We start from the raw sequence: 26,460 nt of genomic DNA on the forward strand, positions 1-26,460 counted from the left end.
GAGGTTGAGCAATGACAGACATTTCATTTTTTTGGGTGAACAGCCCTTTAACGTATTTGTTAAAAGTATCTGCTAAAACGAACAACATAAATGTAATTCAGCACATGTTGCATCACATCTTTCTGAGAAACAAGTGACTGAAGAGAAGGACCATAATTAGACTATATACTTTAAAGATCATTCCATCTGAATAAAACTAGATGTCAAAATTGAGAAAGTAGCCCCCAGTAAGATTGTTATACATTTTCATTTGTTTTAATACATTTTATTTACTCCCCTCCAGTAAATAAACTCACACATGACAAGGAGAACATGAATAACCTATCTATAATAATTGTCATTTTATGCTATTGCTCCACCGACGTGCATTAATACGGGTCCGGCATTACAGACTCACTGACGTGCGCACAACAGCACTGCTTCTGAAACAAATCCTAAGAGAAACACTGGAGGATCCTGAAAATGTATGAGCAGCGGCATCAGCACAACACTGTCTCCACACCTTCACAATCCCTCGCATTTGAATTGCATGCAAACTATATATTTATCTCCTTAAATCGTAGCTTTTACAGTTACATCTCACATAGGACATAATGTGATTTTAATTTCTGGGCTGAATGTTTACGCAATGACATTTGTACATCGAAAGGTTTCGTTTTTTTGTATTGGAGCATTTTTACCAGTACATGAGCGCGGTATCGGACATGATACCATTATTGGTATTGGGACATCCCTAGCCTTAACGGTGTGGGAACAAACCCTAACCCAAAGTAGGAGTACTAATAACAGTGACGACTCAGCAAGCACCACTAATAATACGACAAGTTCATGTGTTCAGAAAGATGGAGACGAAAACATCCAACAAGGACGAACAAGATCAGGAATAAATGAATAGATACAGACCTCCATGTGATCCCAAATGTTGGTCGTGGAGATGGGTAGGGCCAGATATCCAAGGCTGGCTTGGCATTATAGTTAAAGATAGGAACTTCACGAATGCCACCGCGCCTTGCAAGCTTCTTTAGCTCGTCGTTGGGAAGCACAAAGATGCTCTTCTTGCTACTCTTGGTTACAAACTTGCGGTACGAGGGCAAGGCTGTCCCGGAACGCGTTTTCTTAGTGCGAGAGAACTTTAATAGTTGTACTCTGTCCTTGGTGGAATATTCTTGGCTCAATGTCATGGAGGTCACAGAGGAACCACTAGGACCAGACTTGGTGTCAGTCAGGGTTTCCGTCACAATGGTATTGGACTCTTTTGTTAACATGGCATCCTGGGATGAGTTTGTGACCTTTGTAACAGAAGTAGTAGTTTTAGTAAAGAGTGTTGAAACAGAGCTGGTTGACTCAACCTTAGAATCAGGCATGGTTGTACGTATTCCATTATCGGAAGCAAGGCTTGATGTCAACACCGTGCGGGCCATAGTGGATACCGTTGTTGTAGTTGTGCTGACTTGAGTAATTACAGTTGTTATCTCGCCAACGTTGCTACTGTTTTCGGTGAGGTCACTGCTTAGGCTGGACTCTTCCGCTGATGGGACGGGAGAAGGTACAAGAGGCTTTGACTCCTCGACTTGCATCAGGTCCACCTTTGAGCTATTATTAGGCACCTCGGATCTAATGTTTGGCTTGGAAGCTACTGAAGAAGGTTCAGGTACAGAGGAGCTAACCGAGGAGTCTACAGTTCCTTCTGTGTTGTTTTCCAACTTAGCCACTTTCGGAGGTGGTATATAATCAGGGTCAGACTTGGTAACTCCCTTCTCTCCTTCAGATTTCACTTCAGGAATCGAGCTATTAGTCCATTCTTTTAGACACTCTTGAGTGGAATCACCATTCAATAGTGACTTCACTGGTTCCTTTGGCGGTATTGCTTTGATTTCCTCCCCAAGGCTATTGGTTAGCTCCTTTGTTTTAACTTCAGTCAAATTCTTACATGGCGAATCCACAGGACCATCTTTCCCATTTAGTTGCACACACACAGCTTTTTGTACATCAAGATTATTCTCGTTGTTTTCAACAACAGTCTTTTTCTCAGCATCGTCGGGAGTAAGTCCTTCTGAGATGGTTTTATCAGGTATGGCATTTTGTTGATCGCTTGAATCCAGATTTTGAGAGTTTCCATTGAGCTCAGACATCGCAACTCGACTGGGTGCTTTGGATTCTGGTTCTGGCGATTTTTGTTGATGTTCTTTAGGAGCCGAGTCAAAGAAATCATTTAACCTGACATCCAGGTTATTTTTCTGTCCTGAAGTATTTGTACTCGCTTGCTCTTCCTCTTGGTTAAAATCCAGCTTTTTGACCACATGGTCTTTTTGATGTACTGCTGGGTCTACAACCCCATCAGCCTGGGTATTTTTAGGAGTTTCAGAGATACTTCCTTCAGTCTTAACCTTTTGGTCTTCAGCAGCAATGGTTGTCTCCTTGATTTCTTTGAACTTTTGAGTTGAGGGTTGAGAAACTGTAGTCTGCTTGAGTTTCTCCAATCTTTGCTTCTCTTCAATGGCAAACTGTTTAACTCGCCTCTCCAGAAGGCAATCAAGTTTTGAAGCCTTGACCACCTTCTTGTATGCAATGCGTTGCAGGAAGCCCTCACTGACGTTCACAACATCATAGCAGAAGGACAGTTGAGTTTGACTCTGAGCACTATCCTTTGTTACCTCGCCATCAAAAGACTCTCCTTTGAAAGGGGAGTCGTTTGATGAAGGTGAATTGTTTGTAATGTTATCTGCAAACATGAAAAACAGAAACACATTGGAAACTATAACCTAAAATGTTTAAATGCTTTTTTGTTTTTTAAAGGAACAGTTTGCCAAAAAATGAAAATTAATTCATCATTTACTCACCCTCACACCATCCCAGATGTGTATGAATTTCTTTCTTCTGCAGAACAAAAATTAAGATTTTTAGAAGAATATCTCAGACCTATAGGTCCATACAATGCAGGTGAATGGTGGCCAGAACTCTGAAAGTACACATATCACATAAGGGCAGCATTAAAGTAATCCCTACCACTCCAGTGGTTTAAATCAATGTAATCTGAAGCGATCCAATCGGTTTTGGGTGAGAACAAACCAAAACATTACTCCTTTTTCACTGTAAATCTTGCCATTGCAGTCTCTAGGAGCGATCATGATTTCATGCATGATTAAACTTCCTAGTACTTGACGTATGTGCACAGTATGTCTAGAAGTGTAACCAATTTTGAAATCACGATCGCCAAGGAGACTGCTGTCAAGATTTATAATGGTAAATGGTCTGCACTTATATAGCGCCTTCTTTCACATAACGGTATTCAAAGTGCTTTTACACTGCGTCTCATTCACACACCAATGATGGTAGAGAATCGACATGGCAGCCTGCCAATGGGAGCAACTTGGGGACCAAGGACACTTTGGCATGTGGAGTCGTGTGGGCCCGGAATCGAACCACAAACCCTGCGATTAGTGGACAACCTGCTCTACCACCTGAGCCACAGCCACACCATTATAGTGAAAAATGTATTAAAATTTGGTCTGTTCTCAACCAAAACCAATCAGATCGCTTCAGAATACACTGGTTAAACCACTGGAGTGGTGTGAATTACGTTTATGCTGCCTTTGTGATATTTGGACCTTCAAAGTTTTGCATTGTATAGACCAACAGAGCTGAGATATTCTTCTAAAATCTTCATTGTTCTGCAGAAGAAAGAAAAGCATACACATATGGGATGATCTGAGGGTCAGTGAATTAGAGAATTTTCATTTTTTGGGTGAACTTTCCCTTTCAGTACCATGCTGAAAAATCTCAAAAACGCTTAAACCAGCCTATAGTGATTTACTGGTGTTAGCTGGTTTAAACAGGTTTAGCAGTTCTCCTAGCATGGCCAAGCTGGTCTTTAGCTGGTCTAACAGGTCTCCCAGCCTGGACAAGCTGGTGTTTAGCTGATCGGTCAGCTGGTTTAAGCATTTTTTTTTTTTTTACAAGCAGGGTATTTACAAAAAAAGACAACAGGTATTAAGACATTCTTGAGTCATTTTCTTTGGTACAAAAGATTTTTCAGAACAAAGATATTTTTTATTTAACAAAACATTTAAATACCTTTATCATCATTTACATCGTCAGAGTTTGGAGCACTAGTGTCCATTTTTTCCACAGATTCATTTTGTTCATCACTCTTTTCTTTAACTTTTTCATCCTCTATTTCCTCCACTTTCTCAACCTCCTTTTCTTCAACCATTTCAACATCTGTTTCTTTAAACTTTTCCTTCCCTTTTTCATCTTTTAGCACATGAGCTTTCTCCACAGATAGCTTTTCTTCAGAAGCATCCAATGATGTGATCGGGACGTTATCCGTTTTAGCCACATTTTGAGTAGAGACTTCATCTGTTTTTACCAAAGTTTTAGGTGCTTCTAAAAGAGCTGCCCGATTATCCATTCCAGTTTTAGCTGCTAAAAAATACATTATATCAGACAGATTCTGCAAAAATATTATCTCTATTACAGAGAGTGGGATTATTGTAGCGTTCTCTACAAGCAAACATACCCTCTAGTGCTTTCCGGTAGTTGACATTGGTGTTTCCTGGTAGCTTTGGGACGAAGTGATGGACATGGGTCTTACTTACCCAGCTCCAGCCTCCATACCCAGTTACCCTGTACTCCTCTCCCTTCTGTTTCCACACCTTTAAAAAGGACATTTAAACAAAGTTACTGGATGCCTACAGCTGAAATGTTGCAGTTGCCTCTAGGGCTGGGACGGTTACCGCATTACCGCAATACCGCGGTCACGTGACTCCAACCGCGGGTCTGAGCTTGTCACCGTCGTCACCGCAAAAAAACAAAAACATTGGCCTGCACATGTGTGCACGTTGTGTCTAATGACATGGATTCGTTGTGTCTAATGACATGGATTCATTGATTCTAATGATATGGATTATGTCTAATGATATTAGCCTACATGGATTCAAGGTTTTCTAAACAAAACTTATCAAAATATGGAGCAAATCCGACCTTTCGCGAGTTGGGGAGCGCAATGTTCCATGACACATAATAACATTCCATTTGTATTAGAGATGCGCGGATGGGCTATTATTATTTAATCACGAACCGCATCACAAAACTCATCTGTCCGCACCAACGTTTTTTGATACATTTTCAAAACCGCATCCACGGCGCTGACTGTTTTAAGGTCTGAGCGATGCAAGGCTGCTGCCGCGAGGCTAGAAAGCTCTTGGCTGTTCTAGAAAGGAGACTGATCCAATGCAGCAAAGATATTTTAAAGGCTAAAGTCCCTAGTAGGCTATAGCCTATTGGCTATGTTGTATCCCCAGAATATCAGCAGTGAAGTCCGTTTCGATTGGCGCACAGGGATAAAAATAAATAAATAAATAGTAACGCACATCGGCAAACCTGACTACTAGGCTACTGTAGCCTAAAATTTTATCATTTTGTTTTGAATTTTGTTTAAAATGCATTTTAAGATTTCTATTTATTTCTCATGTCTGTGAGGCAGTAGGCCTAGCCGCGAGTTTCGGTTCATTTATGAGAGAGCTCACGCGCAAGAGATCGCATCGGCGCTTCCACGTCCTGCTGCTGATTATATGTCTGCTATATTTGCTTCTTATTTATTAATTCCAGGCAATTAGTTAATGAAACAGTGATTAAAATTAAGATACAATTTATACAAAACGAAATTTTAAGTTAAAGAAAGGCTTTCTACAAAACAAAACTTAATAAAGTGGACAAAATCATGTCTGACCCATCTTCAATGCGAATGTATCTGAGAATAATCTTAAATAAGGAAATCTATACAGTGATTAGTTCATGCCAAATTACTGCTTGATGAAAATTTGACTATTTAAAATTGTGCTCGTTTTTTTTCTTGGATGTCGCTCAAAAGCGACTTCTGATGTGTGCGCCAAAGTCTGTCGGGGGGGGTAGACTTCTCTGATCCAATGTAATGTATTTAATGCGGTTTACCGCTATACCGCGGTAATATATTGCTTTTCAACCGCGGTTAGAAAAAATCCATACCGCCCCAGCCCTAGTTGCCTCTTATAATGTTCAATGAAGCAGATATTGTGCAGTACCTGGTGTTTGATGGGGAAAGTGTACTTCACCCATGTGGCTTGCTGCATTGTCTCTTCATCCTCCAGTTTTTTCTCCCTCTTTTTCACCTTCTCTTTCTCTTCCCGCTCCACAGAGGTCATACGATGAAGCCTGCAGTAAGATGCAGCAGAATAAACACTAAAATTGGGACATAAAGGTGACTCACAGTACATTTTTGGAAAGCCTCCAGCAATGGCATTAGGTGAAGTACACCGAATGTTGATATTTGTTTAGATGCGATGAAGTGGAGTATAATATTAGGATGTCTTGTTGGAAAAGCATACATGCAAATGAGCATTTCATTGCTCTAACAATAAACTGCATATGACACTTAATTGAAACAGATTTATTACATATAATAACCTCTGAATTGTCCCACAACAGGGTGGAGAAAGAGAAGATTTGGAGAGAAATTGACAATTGACAATCAGGTGAGCAAATAGGTCGATTTTTAAGTTGGAGCTACTTTTTCATATTGTAACCAATAAAATATATGATAACTTGAGGTGATTTAAAACATACACTTCATATTCTGAAATGCATAACATATGATCATGCATTTGTTTTCATATCTCGTATCACTTCTCGTGCATACTCTGTTGTTAAACGTAATTTGGAGTCCAGGCAGAGTTGTCGGGGATTGGTCAATAGTGAAATGTCTTGTAATGTGTTCACCCCTGTCGCCAATTCCTCATGTAATTTGAAAACACTACGACTTCAATGACAAGACAAACAGTTGTGTAATATGAACGGTACCACAATCCGACATCTTTGAAAGTCATGTAGTGTGTAGGAGCCATAAGAGGTTGTAATCAACTCAACTGGAAGGGTTCCAAACTGAATGAAGTTTCTTGCTTTGCCATGAAAATGACATACCTGAGCTTAAATGGTTGCATTTACTGACCCTTTGGAGTATGGACACAGTTGCAGTATCTTTTGAAAGAAGACTCTTTGGGCTTTATTTCCCAAGTTTCAGAATGAATATATGTTGTTATTTTTTTAAAGTTAGAGAAGCTGAAGTTTATGGTAATGGAAATATTTTGTGCTGAAAATGTTTTTATAATCTAAAAAAAAACAATAATAGAAGTGCCAAGACAACTCAGAAATAAAATGTGCACAAGTCTAAAGAAGTCACGTTTCAAATTTGAAGATGATCTAACACAAATTTGGTTCCTGCAAGCTTTTGTCGCTGTAAAATTGCTGCCTGTATACGGAGTAAAATTAAGGCTCCGCCTTTCAAGACGACACAAAATCTGACTGCACTGCTTGGCTATTCTGAATAAAACTACACCGCATTTTTAAAAATAGACTTGAGACAGGCTCACTTTGTTTATGAGACTCTAATATATAATATCATATACAGTTTTTAGGTCTGTCAATCGATTACAATTTTTAATAGAATTAATTACATGGTGTCCCGATTAATTAATCGCAATTAAACGCATATACAAATATTTGCTGAGAAAGCCCCCTCATATAACAATAATTCAATATATAATGATAATACATATTTATATCAATATATAATTATACATAGTTATCTTTAAATAAAAAAATAAATAAAAAATAAATAAAAAATTATATATATATATGTTTTTAAGACCCGTCAATCTACACCTTCGTCAGACATGCTTGTGTAGCGTCTCGGGTGCGTTGCGTCATAAACATAAAATGTTTAGGTCACAGTTTCAAGTTAAATATAGTTTAATACTCAATCTTTAAACACATCTTGAGATCACTTAGTTCGGATTTGCGCTCCATCAAGTGTTTTGAACGCAAGAACGTAACATGTCTGTGTTCTTCTGTCTGCTCAAGGGTGTTTTTCTTCACTGTATAAACTGCACATTGCTAACACAGCTGAAGTTTCACTTACTGCCTTCTGGAGTAAACAGGTGGTACTACAAGCTTGCATTTCTCAGGAATCTTCCTTATTATGGTCCTGGGGCATGCGATTAATTGCGTTAATTTTTTAACGCGTTAATTCAGTGCGATTAATTTGACAAAAAAATAACGTGTTAAAAAAATTAACGCAATTAATCTTTCAGATGAGATCTCATGTAAACAATGGAGAATATATCAATATTTCTCAGATTTATCACTTTTATGGACAAAAAGTGCTATTGGATGTTTTTCAATGAACGCTTGTCATGGACAATTGACCCAAGAGTGGCGAACTGGACTCATCTGGCCATCGCGTTTTCATAAAGGTACGAAATCCCGTTTTGATATTGCATGTTTTCATTTGTACTCCTGGCATAAATAACTAAATTGCTGTTTCTGGAGCATTACTATCATGAAAGATTGTATATCAATGTTGAACCCTTAGACTTTGAAAAGATGTATAATTGGTTAACATTAATTACATTTATAGACAGTAAATTGTGCAGTGACGTCACTCCCAAGTGCAAGCGATTATGTATCAACAGGTTAAGGATGGTGAAATAGTTTGTATTTATTTTTTAAAACAGACCTTGTGTGACCCAGAGAATCCTTCCATATTGGGAGCATGACCACTGGTTTTATTGCACACTCCAGAATGGCCAAAGCCAAAGCAAACTCTCTCGCTTTGCTGCACATTTGGACAGCCTTTATCCAGTTTGACCTACAGCAAGAAAAAGATCACGGGACAACATGGTTAAATGACTGAAACATTTTTGTCCAAACAGGATGGACACAAAAACAATTCCTACTGGTACATGCAAGATGTTTACCTGTGTGACGCCCAATTTGGATGCAGAAATGGAGCAGGGACATTGTTCTCCAGCTGGATGATGGTTAATCTTAGAGTGGACACGGTCAGAGCTTTAGAGCCGTATAGTGAACCATTCCACTTAAAATCACCAGCAGGGGTCATGCACAACTTGTGGGAAAGATGTCTGCGCTTGTCGTGGTCCTCACGGTGTTGATGCTTGTTTAGAGCGAGGGTGTTAGTGCTATACTGGTTGTGGTAGACACGGAATTTGCCCTCATTGCCCAGCTTGAAAAAGCCACTGCCATTCTGCTTGGATGAATCTCTCTTGAAAGAACCAAAAGATGACAGCGGAGGAGTCTGAAATAATATTCACACGATCAACAGTCAGTGCACAATAACTACAGAAGACAAATACAGACAAACAATCTCATGTTTTAAGTCAAATACACAATTGTACATAAGTGTAATTAGTATGAGTACATTATTTGTAATGTAATAGGGATGCATGATATGTTGCTTACCATACTGGCCAATATAATTTAAGATATCGGCCATTGTAAAATATTCATCAGTCCACTACATATTAGTAGCATACAGTATGTATAACAATACAGATTTAGAATAGAGGTAGACGATATATCGTCTTTTGGATCTACGGCAAAAATATATGGCGATAGTTGACGATGATATTTTCATAATTTCAAAATAAGAGTCCCCGGTATGTTTCAGGCTTGTTTATACTTAAAACTGTCCCACGTTATGCACCAAATCTGAATTTTGGTTGAACAATAAACTGCATAATTTTAAAAACCATCTGCCTATTAATCGGTTATCGGCCTTTCCCCCACTTTAGTTATTGTATCTACAAAATCCACTATCGGTCAACCTTTAATTTAGAATACCTGCCATCATATCGATTATCAGCCATTACATAAAATTTACTTTTAGCCAGTGCATCCCTAACATGTACAATTGATAGCAAAGTTGTACGAGTTATGACCCAAACAATAATATAATCACTTTTTTCAAAGCATCATCAACCTGCAAGAAAGATTTTTCTTACTTTATTCACTTAGATCTACACTCACTGAGGAGCTTATTAGGAACACCTGTACACCTACTTATTCATATGATTATCAAATCAGCCAATCATGTGGCAGCAGTGCAATGCATTAAATCATGCACTGTAGATACAGGTCAGGAACTTCAGTCAATGTTCACATCATCCATCGTAATGGGGAGAAAATGTGATCCGAGTGATTTTGACTATGGCATGATTGTTGGTGCTAGACTGGCTGGTTTGAGTATTTCTGTAATCTCCTGGGATTTTCACACACAACAGTCTCATTGCTTTGCTGCGGATGGAAACTCCTTGTTGAGGAGGTCAACGGAGAATGGCAAGACTGGTTGGAGCTGACAGAAAGGCTACAGTAACTCAGATAACCACTCTGTACAATAGCATGTGAGCAGAATAGCATCTCAGAATGCACAACACGTCGAACCTTGAGGAGGATGGGCTACAACAGCAGAAGACCATGTTGGGCACTTAATTAGGACCATAATGTTCCTTATAAAGTGCTCGGCGAGTGTATATGTTCATCTCAATTAAAAAATGTTGAGTGTTACCTCTCTAAGTGCTTTACTACCATCCTGAGAGCTGCCATCTTTGTCCTGCATGACCTTGCGCTGGCTGAGCTTGCTGTCAGGGTTCCTGAGTCGGGTAACCATGCGCGAAGATCCTGTCTTTGTGCCATCTCCATTAGCTTTACCCTCACCTAAACAATGCAGTAACAACATCAGTCATTTTGAGACTGTAATGAGCTGCAGCACAATGTTCAAAAACATTTGCAGCTTTCCTTATTTTATGAGTGTGAATGAGAGTGTGAGTAAGCACACCTGCATCATCCTGGCTGTTTAGTGAAGACTGTGAGGAGCGGTCTGCCAGGTCGGGTTCTTCCAGAGTTCGCAGACAGTCAGAGATGGAGAAATGACTGCTACAGCTGTTCTCATCTACGGTCTGCGGAGGTTCAGTTTCAAGTACAGAATCCCCATCACCCTGACCAACAGACTCTGAACTCTTACCTAAGGAATAGATTTAATGGGAATGGAGGATTAATTAGTAACAGTCCAGCGTAAAACCGTAGGCATGTCTGGAATAAGCCTACTCATAATGCATGCTATCATAACACTGAAAGGGGGTGCATTTTCAGCAACTTTTTACATTTATACACAATTTATAATATTTGTTTGTAGACAGTAAATAGTAGTGATAGGCCGATTTATCGGCTGAAATTTTGCAATTATCATATCAGCAGATAAATGTGTTCACTAGACCAATTAGCAATTGTACTAGGCCCACCAAGTAATTTGAGTAAATATTGCATAAAATAACTTTTGTTTCACTCTTTCATTCGCAAACAACTTTCTACCAACAAGCAAAATGCTGACGCGGTGGGGCTTGAGATAAATGTAGAAAAGACAGTCCAAATTCAACTTAACAACAAATCCGAACTCAAACACAACTCTTCATCGATGGAAACAAAATCACAATTGTCGATGACTTAAAGCATTTGGGGTCTTCTGTTGTATCAACTGAGAAAGATGTCGAGAATCGTATCTCACTCACCTGGGTTGCCTTCACAAAACTCAAAACCATCCTGAGATCACCCAGACTGAAAGTGAAGTTTAAGATGCGGCTTTCTAATGCAGCTTGCATATCTGTGCTGCTTTATGGATGCGAGTCTTTGGCGCTCACTAAGGCACTGGAGCACAAACTCGACATCTTCACCAGAAGGTGCTATCGGATCATGCTGGGCATCAATCAAGCTGAAGCTCATATGACTAAAACAAGAAATTTACAAGAAAACTGGCCAAATTCCAATCAGTTCAACTATTAGATCAAGACAGCTGAAGTTTATCGGATACCGTCTACGAATGAACGAGTGCGAACATCTATGCCCTCTACAAGTCGGAAGTAACATCGAAGCCACGTGGTAGCCAGCGCTTTTCATATAGAGAAAAAGCGTACAAAGATCTTAAACACTTCGGCCTGGAATTGGAAAAAAACATCTTATGCAAGAGGTCACCAGATTGGCAGAGGATAGAAAGTTGTGGAAGAGTATTGTCGTGCCTAACAAGCCCGCCCGATGATGACCAAATGAAGTGCTTTTATACAGAATCTCACAGCACAATCCAAAAACAACATTAGTGTTATTTTTGTCAAATAAAGTAATGCACAACAGAGCATCACAGATGTGAGACATTACTTAAATATAATGTATTTACTATTGATTTATTATTATTATTACTACTACTACTAGTAGTAATATTATATAACTATACAGTAGTGAAATATTTCTGTTGTACTTTTTTTCCATTTAAATTGAGCTTTTACAGTATTTTGATGGAAGCTTTTATTTTGAAGTGAAGCCCTTTCCGATTCGTTTTGACAGTAGCTTCACACAGAGTTGCTATGTGACTCAGGGTGAGTGATCATCCCTATGCCCCATTCGCTTCTCAGACTTCACCATCCACTGTGAGAGCTTTGGAGGGCTGAAAGGTGTGGGGCTCAAAAATAAAACTCATTGGAAATATTGTTTGACGCAATCATCATAATTGTTCTCCCTTCAAAGTGCCCTTCGATCCTGTTTGGATCGCAGGGCCAGTGTGATTATGAAACCGCAAACGGTTGCCATTTAATTAAATCAAAGTGTAGTCTGCATGTGCTGCGTGCAACAAAGTGAATCAGCGCACTGCTGTCATCTACTACAAACAGAGCGTGCATGGCTCATGATGGTGCTTTCCGTATAGATATCAATGTTTTTTTGCATATAAGCAGCCGACTTCACACAATCACTTTGAAGTGTGCAGCACATGCAAATATATTTAATCTCATTAAATTGCAGCCTTTGTAGTTAATAATCACACAAGGACATAACGTGATTTAAGTTGTGCTTTCAAAGTTTACGCAGTGAAATTCAAAAATCAGCATAGTTTTTTTCAGAGCATTATTGGGACATCCCTACCTAAATGAAAAATAATTATACTGCATCATCTTTACCGCAGCAGTACTTAGCTGTATTCCATTAAAGACTTTGGTAACCCTATTCCAAAATAACACAGACAGGCTCTACACTTTAAGTAAACATGATATGCCAAAGACACTGATGATGGCAGAGATCCAGTACTACTCTATAGGCTGTACTGTTGAACAAAGGTGGCTGGGAAGAGTAGACAGTCACTCAAGTCAGCCGGGGCTTTGTTTCATTACAAGAAAATAACATTAGCTCATTCAGAGCAGGAAAATTGTGCCGGTAACAGGTTGAGACAGTCTTGGTATAACAATGTTATGTGACTTGATCACAAAGCAAAAGTAACTTTATGGGACCATTCACCGTACCTGGCAACTCTTTCACCCCCTCTGCAGGTTCCCCTTTCTCCTCAGTATTGGAAGACAAAGCCGTGGCATTCCCTGTGGGACTCTGGGACTCGGTTTTAGGTGGAATGACTGAGCTGTTTTCCGTGGGCTTAGGAATACTGGTGCTGCCCTCCTCAAGGGCAGGGGCAGCTACAGCTGAAATTTGAATGGATAAAAGAAAAGTTGAAGATGAGAAAATTGAAGCTATTGAGGACATGATAAAAAATAAATCACAAAATATACATTGTAAATGAAGCACCCATTAATTTTGCCAAAGGAATTTTAATTGCGTGTGCTTGTATGATTTTTATTAGAAAAATATCCTTGCTATTTCTGATGTTAAAATTGACAAACAAAAAAGAAACAAAAATGTTGTGAACACAGCTGTTAGAAGCATAGAGAGATTTCTGCATGTCTCACTGTTTGCAGAAGTTTGATCGCTCGATGTATTTCCATTACTGGAGTCTTGCTGTGGAAATGATCCATTTGCAGGGGTCTTTGTATTAGTCACACCTGGTTCACCAGACCCCGATTCAGAATCCTGTCTGGCCTTCTCAGCCTCTACCGCTGCCCGTCGCTTTAGCTCCTCAAGCTCAGCCTCCTGCTTGGCCTTCAGACGGTCCAAGATTACATCTGGAGAAAAGCAGAAGAAAAATATTCCAGTCAAAAAGGTCTGTAAGACACCAGTTTATGCATTATACACAAAGACTATAATGCATGTCCTGAGAGATAGCTAGCACTAAATTTGAGCACTAAGTGGTTTTGGAACATAAATAAAATCACTTGCCAGTGCTTTTTTAAAAAATTTTTAATTGCAACAAACACACTAGCCCAACCTTCATTTATTTGCGACGTGAACGATTAAAATCAATACAAATGGTGTGTGTGTGATGTATATATATATATATATATATATATATATATATATATATATGTTTTTTGTGCTCTCTCAGCTCGTTGTCTGCTAACACTAATGTTCTAAATGCAGCACTGACCCAATTGGGCAAGTGACAGTTCTTGAAACTGGCCCAAACCTCTCTCACACTGGCCCTGGGCCATCAGGCAGTCCTTATTATTGAGCCCTGTAAAATAAAGTTTTGGTAGGATAAAATTTTCATGGCCTGAACATTTTCTGAATTCGCTGCCAGGTGTGGCAAAAAGTAAAAAAATGTACCCAGATAACAATATCATTAATATAGACAACATAGGATTTGGGCAAACAAACACAAATTAACACTAGGAATAGGGCTACCGTGACGCTCCTGTTCTTCCCGCTCTGTACGGGACTCGAACCGGCATCTCAGGCATGAGAGGCAGGTGCGCTAACAAGGAGACTAAAGGCTACAACCTCTAGCATCAGTTGCTAGTGCACCTCTTGAGGTCAGGAGAGTGAGGTTTATACATATTGCACAGCAATCTATCAGCTGGCTCCCATTACACTACCAATCAGAAACCTTTCATATATTTCTTCAAGTTGGTTGAGGCAACACTTTGGCCACTCTCTTTAAAGGAATGTTCCCGGTTCATTATCTGCCAAGCTAAATCGACAGCATTTGTGGCATAAAACTTGCATTTTATTTGAGCGTAAATTTGTTTGTCATCATGGCAACAATGTTGTAAAATTGGATCTAACTTCACAAAGGAATGGTTAGTACGCTATGTCTTGTGGCTATACTTTTGAAACGATTTCTATTTTAACATTTACAGATTGGCCTCATTGACTTATATTGTAAGTGCCTCACTGTAACCCATATTTTTGCTTTTTATTAAAGGAAAGTAGGGATGAATCAAATTTATTTTTGTTGTAATGGACACTATTCCTCAAATGCTGTCGATTAAGCTTAACTTGTATCGAATCCCGAATATACCTTTAAAATAACAAAACAGAACAACTAAATATGAACCAGTACTAAATTTGACTGCATCTACATAATCTTTTACAAATGGTCTGCATGTATATAGTGCTTTCTTTTTTTAACCTTAGAGGTTACCAAAGTGCTTTATACTGTGTCCCAATCACCAATTCACACTCACACGTACACCAATGGCGGCAGAGCTGCCATGCAAGGCACTAGCCTGCCATTGGGAGCAACTTGGGGTTCAGTGTCTTGCTCAAGGACACTTCGGCAGGTGGAGTCATGTGGGCCAGGATTCAAACCACCAACCCTGCGATTGGCAGCCAACCCACTGAACCACCTAAAACAGCCCATTTGTTTGTGTGGTGCGGCAATAAAAATCCATAGCAGAGATCATCCAAACAGAAGGCATTCATTACAGATATGCGACTAATACAACATAATTTGCAGAAGCTACTCATTAATAATACTAAAACATACACAACTGCTGTCAAACAGCACATTCCCGGTTTCCACCAGCATAAAAGAGAACGCTAAAACGTAATCGTTTATCGCATAAAATGTGCATCATTGCGTTAAACTGGTTAATCACAGAGACAGAAGCCTACATTCAGATGTAAGGGGGGGAAACCTCTCATAAGTAACACCTGTCCCTATAAAACATGTTAAGAGAATACCACATAAAAACACATTTTACAGGCAGGAAGTGAAGTACATGAGCAGGAAACAACTGCATCTTGAGATACATTATCCAACACATCCTTTACGAGATGAATTTCACCTCAATGCTGGTGGAACTCCTTCAACACTGATGAAAATAGCCAAGCGTTAATACCTTATAGTGATTTGCATTACAACTGAATTCAGCATTTTGTGAACATTTCATTGGCCAATATGAAGCCAAAGTTTGGAAGCACTTGAATGCATGTACAAACCTCTACAATCATGTTGGAGAAATAATCGCCATTAGCTAGTAGTTTTGCTTTTACTCGCCACACTTTTGATGACATTTAAGCATAATGTAACTAAAAATATATAAAGCAAACTGAGAGAGGGGCTTTAGGATTTAAATCACATTTTAACTTTTTAAAAATGTACAAATTTCACATTCTATCAATTTATATGATGTCACGAAATCACATTTTTAATAATGACACAAGCTGTTGTCACCGTTTGAAATTTCGGACACATTTTTTACGTAAAAATTCACAAGGTAGGAACCTAATAATGAAAATTAGGGTCACGATTGTGAAATTTGGCTGGCAATTAACTGTCAAACAAATAATTGCGATAATGATGTTTTAGGTGTTTCACGAATATGATGATTATTTACCATACAAACTCACTATGTGTGCTTCATGTACACAACAAAGTCATTAATACAAATTTGGCTTGGGTCATACAGTCAAATATAAAAGTATAACATTTATAATAATATTTTAATTATCAAAATTATCAACTAAAATATATATCTCTTATTTGTCCAATTTACATTTTGATCCATTGGACTTTTTCAATGTTTTGTTTTCTTTTGCTTCTTTTGTAACCCAGCTAACCTGTATAGCTATTATATTAGATTACATTATGCAACAGTAAAATATATCTGCCTTAAATTCTTCACTTTCACACATTATTTTAATGCTCTCTGATTAACTCACAAGCCCTTATTTCTCACGAAGGAAGACTTTGAGATTCTGTTTCTTGCATTTGACCATCTCCACAGAAATAGAGCAGGACATCTCCTCGGTCTCACTGCAACACTGCTTGAATAAACCCACAGACATTTGCCATTACATGGCCGTTAAGTGAAACGGGAGTTTGGCGCAAGCCTCTGTAGACGGCGTGCACATCAGAGCACTTGAGAAGTGGTTCATCTTCACAAGCTCTCAAGAAAGCTGCTCTTGTGATGTCCGCGGTGCAGTTCCCTGAGATGCTCTGAGTTCAACTGAATGAGACACAAGTGCTTTTTCCTGCGTGCTCATGAGACCGCATGCAGGGAAAGACGAGGAACTGCTTTTTATTCAGTAAAAGGGCCTCGGTGCTTCGACACTAGTACACAAATCTATCACTGGTGAGTGAAATGTTAATATTTACTTGCCAGTGGCTAATAACAGAAGTGTTTTGGTCGTATAGTGCGAAATGTACTCGTAATGTACAGGGATGATGTATTAAAGGCAGCTCTTAGTATTAGAATCGTATAAGGCAACACTTTCATTTCATCTGTGCTATTTTTTTTTACAATTGCCTATGTACATACAAGTCAGATTGGTTATTGCATCGCGTCATGCTTATTTGTATAAAAACAAAAGGCAAAAAGGAGAGCATGTTGCTCAAATTATCAGTCGCTGAAAAAAAGTGTGGATTCAAAGAAGCTTTATGTCCATAGGAGTCAAACCTTGTATCTAATATCTGATAAGCGTTTACAGCACATCAATGCAATTCTCTCTCATCTCTGCATCTATATTGCACTTTAATTGCCAGTTAAACCTCATTTATAAAATTGTACCACTTGTACCATATTTTATTTAAGATGCTATTTGCACTTTTGGTAAGATGCTAACTCTATTGCAATAAAGAAATGTAATTATTATACATTTTTTTTTAAAGAAAATGGAATACAACCAGCTTTGCACATACAGTTGAAGTCAGAAGTTTAAATACACCATAGCCAAATACATTTAAACTCAGTTTTCACAATTCCTGAAATTTTTAAGAATGTGAAATATCTGTGGGTGTGGCTTGGGAGGCACTTAAGGTGGTTCTTAGTATCATACAGTATGCCTCTATCACTAAAAAATCCAAAGCACAAGAACTCATGGAATTGGAAGGGAATTTGAAACGTCCAGAAGCACAGCTGAAGTGCCGAATATCGTCAAATGGCCTCAGAGAATTGACCCGATTCATGGGTTCATGTCCAAGTCATGGGACTGATCAAATCCATCCCTTAAATGTGCATAAAAGCACCTGAAGGCAAATGTATTTTTTTTTTTTAAAAGCATCCTTTAAATGCACTGTAAATTACTTTTTGATAAAAGCACCTGCTGATATGCATACATTTATTTTATTCTAAGCTTAATTAAAAGGAATTTAGAAAACTAGTTAAAGGGGGCCTGGGTATCTCAGCGAGTATTGATACTGACTACCACCCCTGGTGTGCTGAGTGACTCCAGCCAGGTCTCCTAAGCAACCAAATTGGCCAGGTTGCTAGGGAGGGTAGAGTCACGTGGGGTAACCTCCTCGTGGTCGCGATTAGTGGTTCTCGCTCTCAATGGGGCGTGTGGTAAGTTGTGAGTGGATCGCAGAGAGTAGCATGAGCCTCCACATGCTGCGAGTCTCCGCGGTGTCATGCACAACAAGCCATGCGATAAGATGCATGTATTGACCATCTCAGAAGCGGGGGCAACTGAGACTTGTCCTCTGCCACCCGGATTTAGGAGAGTACCCACGCCACTACAAGGACCTAGTAAGCAGTGGGAACTGGGCATGCCAAATTGGGGAGAATTTATATATATATATATATATATATATATATATATATATATATATATATATATATATATATATATATATATATATATATATATATAAATAAAAAAAGTTAAACTAAAATGAAAGAAAATTAGATAAAACCAAAATAAAGGAATAATTCATGGTTGTTTCATTCTGCACATGCAAAGGAACATGCATTCGCAAGATCGTAATACAATTTTGAAATGCTACGAGTTTGTATGAGTATACTTCTCTTACCATTAGCAACAGTGAGGTATGCCTTGCTATTCCCACGGGCCTTGTTCGTGAGCTCTTCTGTGACATCCATGTGGGAGTGGATCTCCTCTCTTATCTCCTCCAGCACAGAACAGAGGTCACTCTCCCAGAAGCTTTTATCCAGAACCTCGATCAACTCACCCAGCTGGACTTTAGTGCTGTAGTACCAGGTCTTATTCTCATCCTCTCCATCATCCTCCCTGAAATGCATCAAAGCACAGATGTTACAGCTGATGTTAAAATACTTCCTTCTCTCTCAGCTTAATTTACAGAGACAACTAGATACAAGTAAGCCATTCAGGTTTAGAGCGGCCACAAGAAGCGTTAGGCCGCAACCCAATCAGCCTGACACAGCAACACTGGCTCAACTAAGGGGGCCTTCACTCTAGCACTTTAGTCCAAAACAGAGCACGGTTCGCATGAAAAGTTGGTAATGTGAAAGCTGTTTTGCGGACCATGGTACCAAACCCGAGACTACCTGTAGGAGGTGGTCCGAGTTCGGATCATTGAAACTGTGGCACAGTTCGCATAAGTGGGAAAGCAACCTGTGCTCTGGTCTGCACTCGTTCAGGAAATAAAATAACTTGCGCATGCATTTTTTCCTATTTAAGCATTATGACATCACCAATTGAACAAAAACAAACACACACATGCACCATGAGAGGCAGAGAGGGAAAGTGATTAAAAAAACTTGTTTGCAAACAGCAGAAATTACATTCTTCACATGCAAACTATGGGGTTGCAACTATATTTATGTCTAAAAAGCCAAGTTGAAATTATTAAATACAAAAAGAAAAACCTTTGAAAGTGGTGAGGTAAAAAGCAGGTAAAATTTGGGGAAGTCTTTTCATTTTTTATCCCTATATATATATGAATCATCATCTATGGTCAGTATTTAAGCCAACCAATCGTTAGTATCTAAAAGTGTGATGAAAAAGAATCTTCATTCACAAAGATGCAATATTAATGAATGCATGAATTAAGTTAAATGATCCTTTATTACTCATATCCAACTGCTTAAAGGGATAGTTCACCCAAAAACTCTCTCTCATAATTTATTCATCCTCATGCCATCCCAGATGTGTATGACTTTCTTTCTTCTGCAGAACACTAGCAAAGACTTTTTAAGAATATCGCAGTAGCTCTGTAGGTCCATTTATTGCAAGTTAATGGTGGCCAGAACCTTGATGCTCCAAAAAGCACATAAAGGCAGCATAAAAGTAATTTATTCGACTCCAGTGGTTTAATCCAAGCCTTCTGAAGCAATATGATAGGTGTGTGTGAGAAACAGATCAATATTTAAGTCATTTTTAACTATAAATCTCCACTTTCACATTCTTCTTCGATTCACGTTCTTCGTGCATACCGCCACCTACTGGTCAGGGCTGGTAAAAAGAGTAAAAAAGGACTTAAATATTGATCTGTTTCTCAACAACATATAATTTCTGAAGACATGGATTAAACCACTGTAAGTAATATGGATTACTTTCGCTGCCTTTGTGCATTTTTGGATCTTCTGGCCATCATTCACTTGCATTGTAAGGACCAGCACAGCTGAAATATTCTTCTAAAAATCTTAATTTTTGTTCTGCAGAAGAAAGAAAGTCATACACATCTGGAATGGCATGAGGGTGAGTAAATGATGAGAGAATTTTTATATTTGGGTGTACAATCCCTTTAAAAGTGACCATTTAGTTATAATTTTTTTGCTTTAGAAAGGCCAAATTTGACTCATACTTTGTTTTTGTTTCTAAAAATGTTTTTACTTTATAGAATTGACAAATTCACTGCAATTTACAGGCAAAATGTAAATACTCACACAACAATCCTCCGGTTGAGAAACCAGTATTTTCTTTGATGCCGGTCGTATCCAATGGGCTCCTGCCGGATGTACGGTCGGCTCTTCTGAAACTCTGTCAAACAGTCGGTAACACCGAGAACTTTGTGCGCTACACAAATCTCACACTGCCACTCATCCTCAGGTACCTCCTCCAGAGGAGGCTTCACACACTCCAGGTGATACACCGCCGAACAGGTCTCGCAGCAGAGCAGATCGCCCAGTCTGTGGCACACCCGGCAGTGGTCGTCATATTGAACAACCCCCTCTGACATCAGCTCCTCACGGGCGAGGTTGGTGGTGAGGAATTGGTCCACCAGGAACTGCAAGACCTTGACTTTGCTCTCCAAAGGGCTGAACGGGTATTCTTCACCCTCTAGGTAAGGGAGAACATGATGATATTCCGGGTCACTCTCGCAGTATGCACGCACCACCTCTGGCCAGGTCATCCCGTCAATGAAGTAGAGAGTGGAGTTGACACTGTCTTTAAGGTCCGCTGGTCCAAAGGTAGTGTTGGAGGTGTCCTCCTCCCGTAAGATAGCTTTTAGGAGAGAGATGTGCATTTCTGCAATTAACGTGCATTGCTCCTGTCCAACTAGAGCGGCGCAAAAGTCCTCGAAGCGGAACGGAGACAGGCGCAAGACGGTGCTAAAGCTGCGGAGGACCTCGTAAACAGCAGACGCGTTGAGAAGCTGTTCATTGGTAATAAGAAGGTCCTCAGAAGAACTGGGCAACTTCAAAGGAGGAATCTCCTTCTGCTCCAGAATAGGAGAAGGTGGCCGTCTTGCTCTTGGCCTTCTCCGACCTACTAAGCAAAAAGAACTGGAATTAGTTTTGATTGGACAGGTAGGATTGCTGTGCAAATTCAAGTCAACATGAAACAACATTCATAACCCTTTTTACTTTGATATTATTTAATGAGAACTAAACATTTGGGAAGGACTTAATTTGATCCATTGGGAAGGACTGGGAAAAGTGGTCACAATGTGAAAGATGGTCAGAAGTGACGTTTGAAAAATAACAAGCCTGGGAGACGTCACCTGAAAAGGAATGTTGATTCAGAGGCGGAAAAAAGTATTACATTTTGATAAAAGATTATGCAAACAAATATTTATCTTTCTTCGGAATAAGGTGAACTAAGCGTGAGAGGAAAAAAAACAAGTTTTTCAGATGCATTGTGATTCTTCAGAAATTCTGAATAAATTCTCAGTTTCTAAATCGATTCGGAGATCAACCATTTAAACATTTAGTTACATATAAACTACGGCAGCGCAGTGGCACGACTTATGTGCAAGCCATGTGTATATAGTCAGATGTGCACATACTACAACCTCTAAAGTGCACTGTTGAATATTTAAAGGAATATTCTGTGTTCAAAACAAGTTAAGCTCAATCGACCGCATTTGTGGCATAGTGTTGATCATCACAAAATTTAATTAAGCCATTTCTCTGTGTGGTCAAAGCGGTCAGACATCTGCGTACAGGACAAATTAAGCAAATCTCGTCATCAGCAGAGTGCTCCTGCACTGAATGCGCAGCCAGATTTGTCTAACCACATGTCTTTGAACGTGCAGAATGCGTACACGTCTGGAATTATTTGCACTAATTGGCGTGTTCACAAGGTGGCACCACTCACCACTGAGCCTTTCCGGTCACAAAGAATTACTAGACTTTCTTTCTTATGCAGAACATAAACAAATTCTTCATAAGAATATCGCAGTAGCGCTGCAGGTCCATTCATTGCAAGTTAATGGTGGCCAGAACTTTGAAGCTCCAAAAAGCACATAAAGGCAGCATAAAAGTAATTAACACGACTCCAGTGGTTTAATCCAAGCCTTCTGAAGCTATATGATAGGTGTGTGTGAGAAACAGATCAATATTTAAGCCCTTGTTTACTATAAATCTCCACCTTCACATTCTTCTTTGATTTGCATTCTTCGTGCATACTGCCACCTACTGGTCAGGGCTGGTAAAAGGTGGAGATTTAGAGTAAAAAAAGGACATAAACATTGATATGATTCTCATCCACATCTATCATGTGGTTTCTGAAGACATGGATTAAAACACTGGAGTAATATGGATTACTTTTAAGCTGCCTTTGTGCATTTTTGGATCTTCTGGCCATCATTCACTTGCATTGTAAGGACCAGCAGAGCTGAAATATTCTTCTAAAAATCTGAATTTTTGTTCTGCAGAAGAAAGATACTCCTACATATCTGGAATGTCATGAGGGTGAGTAAATGATGTGAGAATTTTTATATTTGGGTGTACCATCCCTTTAAAAGTGACCATTTAGTAAAATGTTTTGCATTAGAAAGACCAAATTTGACCCATACTTAGTTTTAAAAATAAATTGCTAGATAGACGTAATCGCAGGTAAACAACAGGATACGAATCTAAAAACAACATCAGTGGATATGCATGTCAGGATAGCATGCGAGGAGGTAGTGACATACTTGAATTTGTTTAACTCAAGTCTGACAGGCTATAAAGACATCTTTATAGGTCTAAACTCATGAAGAGAAATAGTCGAGTGTGTGCGCGCACAGTGAGATGGAGTAAACTTTGACAGATTAGCGTTTGACTGTACGCAGATCCTGACCGTTAGAGTCAAAATCCAATTGCGACATATTGAATCACAATATCTGTCGCGGTGTGTCATTATCATTAAGAAATCCGCGATACGCAGCTCAATTAAGGAGAGAGAGAGAGAGTTTATTTTGTAAGTTAAGAGTTTTTTTTTTATTAAAGATGGATTGATATAAAGTGAACAAAAAAGTTAGAGTGGTCTTAGCCCATTATACACAGAGGAAAAATACATTTTTAATTAGTCTTTTTTTGGCTTGTTTTCCAATATAAATATCTTAAAACAATGTTAATTTACTTTAGGAGCTATACTGCAGAAGAAACATTTGTTATCGGAGAATGATATATTTCTATACATAATAGAACATGTAGGGATGGCACCAATCCGATACAAATGGTTTTACCCGGATCGGGTATCAGTCCGACGAGCCTGATCCAAATCCGATACCACATGTTGGTCATTGACGTTACTGTCAAGCCAAATAATGCCATAAATAAACTTCAAATCACCATTAAAGTAGTCCATACAGCTCGTGCATTTTAGTCAGGCTCTTATAGTCTTCCAAAAGCTTTGTGAATGGCAAAAGGCTGTGTTTAATAATAAATAAACAGTCAGAATGCACAGCTGAGTAGTCTCTAGCAACACGCTTTACTGAATGAGCGCAGAGGCTTGTGATGCACTGCTCAGTGCACGCAACATGTGGTCACTCCACACAAACTCCATCTCAGATGTAGATGATCAATAGATCGGTATGCCTATAACATGCATGGAGAACAGCACCGGCCAAGCATTTTACCAGATGTTGAATGATGAGCGTATTACACTACTGAGAGTTAGCCTACAAACAAACACTCAAACAGACTTCCTTCCAGCGCTCAGCAATGGACTTTAACAAAAAAAAGCCTTAAGAAATTACAACTGAAATTTGATTGAAAAAAAAAGGATGGATCAACTAATAAAACTTAAGATTAAATAAATAAATAACAGAGAGGGAGAGATCTGAAACCATTTACAAGTTAAAATATGTAAAGAGAACTGGCTTATTGTCTACTGAAGACTTTCACTGGAATTACTATTATTTCAATAGTAGTTAATAATAAAGCTTTGCAGATGCTCATATATATATATATATATATATATATATATATATATATTTTTTTCCCCATTTTATAATGAATGTATTGTTAGAGGGTTTTGTTTCTTTACACACAGAGCACTCCCGATCAGTTCCCGATCTCTAAACGGGACATATGGTAAGTTATGCGTGGATAGCAGAGAGTAGCATGAGTCTCCACATGCTGTGAGTCTCCGAGGTGTCATGTGCAACGAGCCCCATGATAAAATGTGCAGAGTGACAGTCTCAGAAGCAACAGAGACCTGTCCTCCTTTACCCGGATTGAGGCGACCTACTAAGTAGTGGGAATTGGGCATTCCAAATTGGGAGAAAAGGGGATAAAAACAAAAAACAACACTGGTGTCGGATTGGGATCGGCCGAAACTGATAGTTCATTGAATCGTTCCATCCCTACTATGTAGAACAGGGGTGCCCAATACGTCGATCGCGATCTACCAGTCGATCGTAAAGGCAATGCTGGTAGATCGCACAAATAAATGAACATATAATGACTTTCCTTCGTTTAGTTTCTGTCTGACTTGCACTTGACGAGTACATTTTGACCAGGCGAGATTTTTGTTTATTCAGTTGCCATGACAACTAGGTTCAGGCCTTCCAAGGGCTTCTGAGAACAGAGCGCGAAATTGCGAAGCTAGCAGTGTTTGAGACTAGCTACCAGCCGCTACTGTCTGATTCCATTCAGTGCATGTCATCAGAATAAGTAAATGCCCTGGCTATTGTAATCTATTGTGCTGTAGGTGTTTTGGGTTTAGTGTTAAAACTGAATGATATCAACATTGAACATTATTATATATATATATATATATATATATATATATATATATATATATATATTTTTTATTATTAATTAATTACAAGATTAATTCCATGTAGGGATTTTTTTTACATTTTTATACATTTGGCCGACGCTTTTATCCAAAGCGACTTACAGTGCCCTTATTACAGGGACAATCCCCCCCGGAGCAACCTGGAGTTAAGTGTCTTGCTCAAGGACACAATGGTGGTGGCTGAGGGGCTCAAACCAGCAACCTTCTGATTAACAGTTATGTGCTTTAGCCCACTACGCCACCACCATTGTGGATACATGCAGTAGTCCCAACAAGCATTTAAAAAAAATGAAACAGTGATTTTTTTAGTTGGTAGATCTTATTGAGTTGGCCCTTTAAAAGTAGATGGAAAAAAGTGTGGGCACCCCTGATGTAGAATATAATATAAAAATATTTTTAAATATCTAAAAATCCTTAAAACAAGATACATTTATCGGAGACGCAACATATAAGATATATAGACGTGCTTTGAGAGGATACATCTGGACTATAAGTGTATTTGGTCTTCACTGTGCACTGACAGAAGTTTAAACAAGTGATTTATGAGACATTCAAATGTAAGCAAGTCTAAATATTGTGTATGTTGCTTCTCAGGTAAACGTTCCTTGTTTTAAGGACTTTTAGATATTTTTAAAATGGGAAAACGATGCAAAAACACTTGATAACTAAAGGATGTTTTAGTGCTGAATTTTCATTTCTTCCTGCAATTCAGTCAATGTCATTTAGAGATATTTTCAAAAGATGATTTTGTCCTCTTTATTGGTAGGAAGCACTTTTAATATAACATTTGCACTCGAGGCATAAGCGGAGTAATCTGTTAAATGCCAACGAATAATCGCCCGAATAGTCGAATAATCATCCCGATAATCGCCAGAATAGACGATTATCAAAATAATCATTTGTTGCAGCCATTTCTGATTCCATGTTAACTTAAAAATGTGGTTAATTCTAAATCTCATACAGGACGTGTTTATTAATACATGATCCATCACTCAAAAATCATTTCAAACCTCATTACCACTCCAGGGGATGGTTAATATACCAAGTAGCCCAGAAACCTTTGAAAGCTACGTCATAATGAGTACTAGGACGTCATATGCGAGCTCGCCTCATCAGTGGGTCGATATGAAACTTCCTCCCCGCATCAGGTGCACCAGCACTGGCGCTGGATTTCAAAACAATCGGCCGCACGCTGCCCTGTCATGAGCTCCAAAACCCCAGTCAAGCACCCACAGACTCATGCTAATGGACAGGGATAGTGAG

General features: G+C 38.9%; 1 protein-coding gene across 12 annotated transcripts in view; it reads right to left on the bottom strand.

Annotated features, from left to right (window-relative positions):
• Positions 1-26,460, bottom strand: part of LOC127647538 (nucleosome-remodeling factor subunit BPTF-like) — a 56,413-nt gene that overhangs the window by 28,674 nt on the left and 1,279 nt on the right. For 7 of the 12 annotated variants that reach the window (XM_052131826.1, XM_052131823.1, XM_052131825.1 and 4 more), the window contains exons 2-13: positions 20,631-21,456; positions 18,794-19,011; positions 13,611-13,823; positions 13,173-13,346; positions 10,670-10,855; positions 10,400-10,548; positions 8,793-9,130; positions 8,552-8,683; positions 6,063-6,192; positions 4,520-4,655; positions 4,075-4,425; positions 904-2,722 (exon numbers count right to left, since the gene is read on the bottom strand). In XM_052131826.1, coding sequence (XP_051987786.1) covers positions 904-2,722; positions 4,075-4,425; positions 4,520-4,655; positions 6,063-6,192; positions 8,552-8,683; positions 8,793-9,130; positions 10,400-10,548; positions 10,670-10,855; positions 13,173-13,346; positions 13,611-13,823; positions 18,794-19,011; positions 20,631-21,456 — 4,672 coding nt within the window. The remainder of the gene's footprint in view (positions 1-903; positions 2,723-4,074; positions 4,426-4,519; positions 4,656-6,062; positions 6,193-8,551; positions 8,684-8,792; positions 9,131-10,399; positions 10,549-10,669; positions 10,856-13,172; positions 13,347-13,610; positions 13,824-18,793; positions 19,012-20,630; positions 21,457-26,460) is intronic. The other 5 variants (XM_052131827.1, XM_052131828.1, XM_052131829.1 and 2 more) reach the window with 2 other exon arrangements.

The sequence above is a fragment of the Xyrauchen texanus genome, chromosome 8 (assembly GCF_025860055.1).
Source record: "Xyrauchen texanus isolate HMW12.3.18 chromosome 8, RBS_HiC_50CHRs, whole genome shotgun sequence".
Lineage (NCBI taxonomy): Eukaryota > Metazoa > Chordata > Actinopteri > Cypriniformes > Catostomidae > Xyrauchen > Xyrauchen texanus.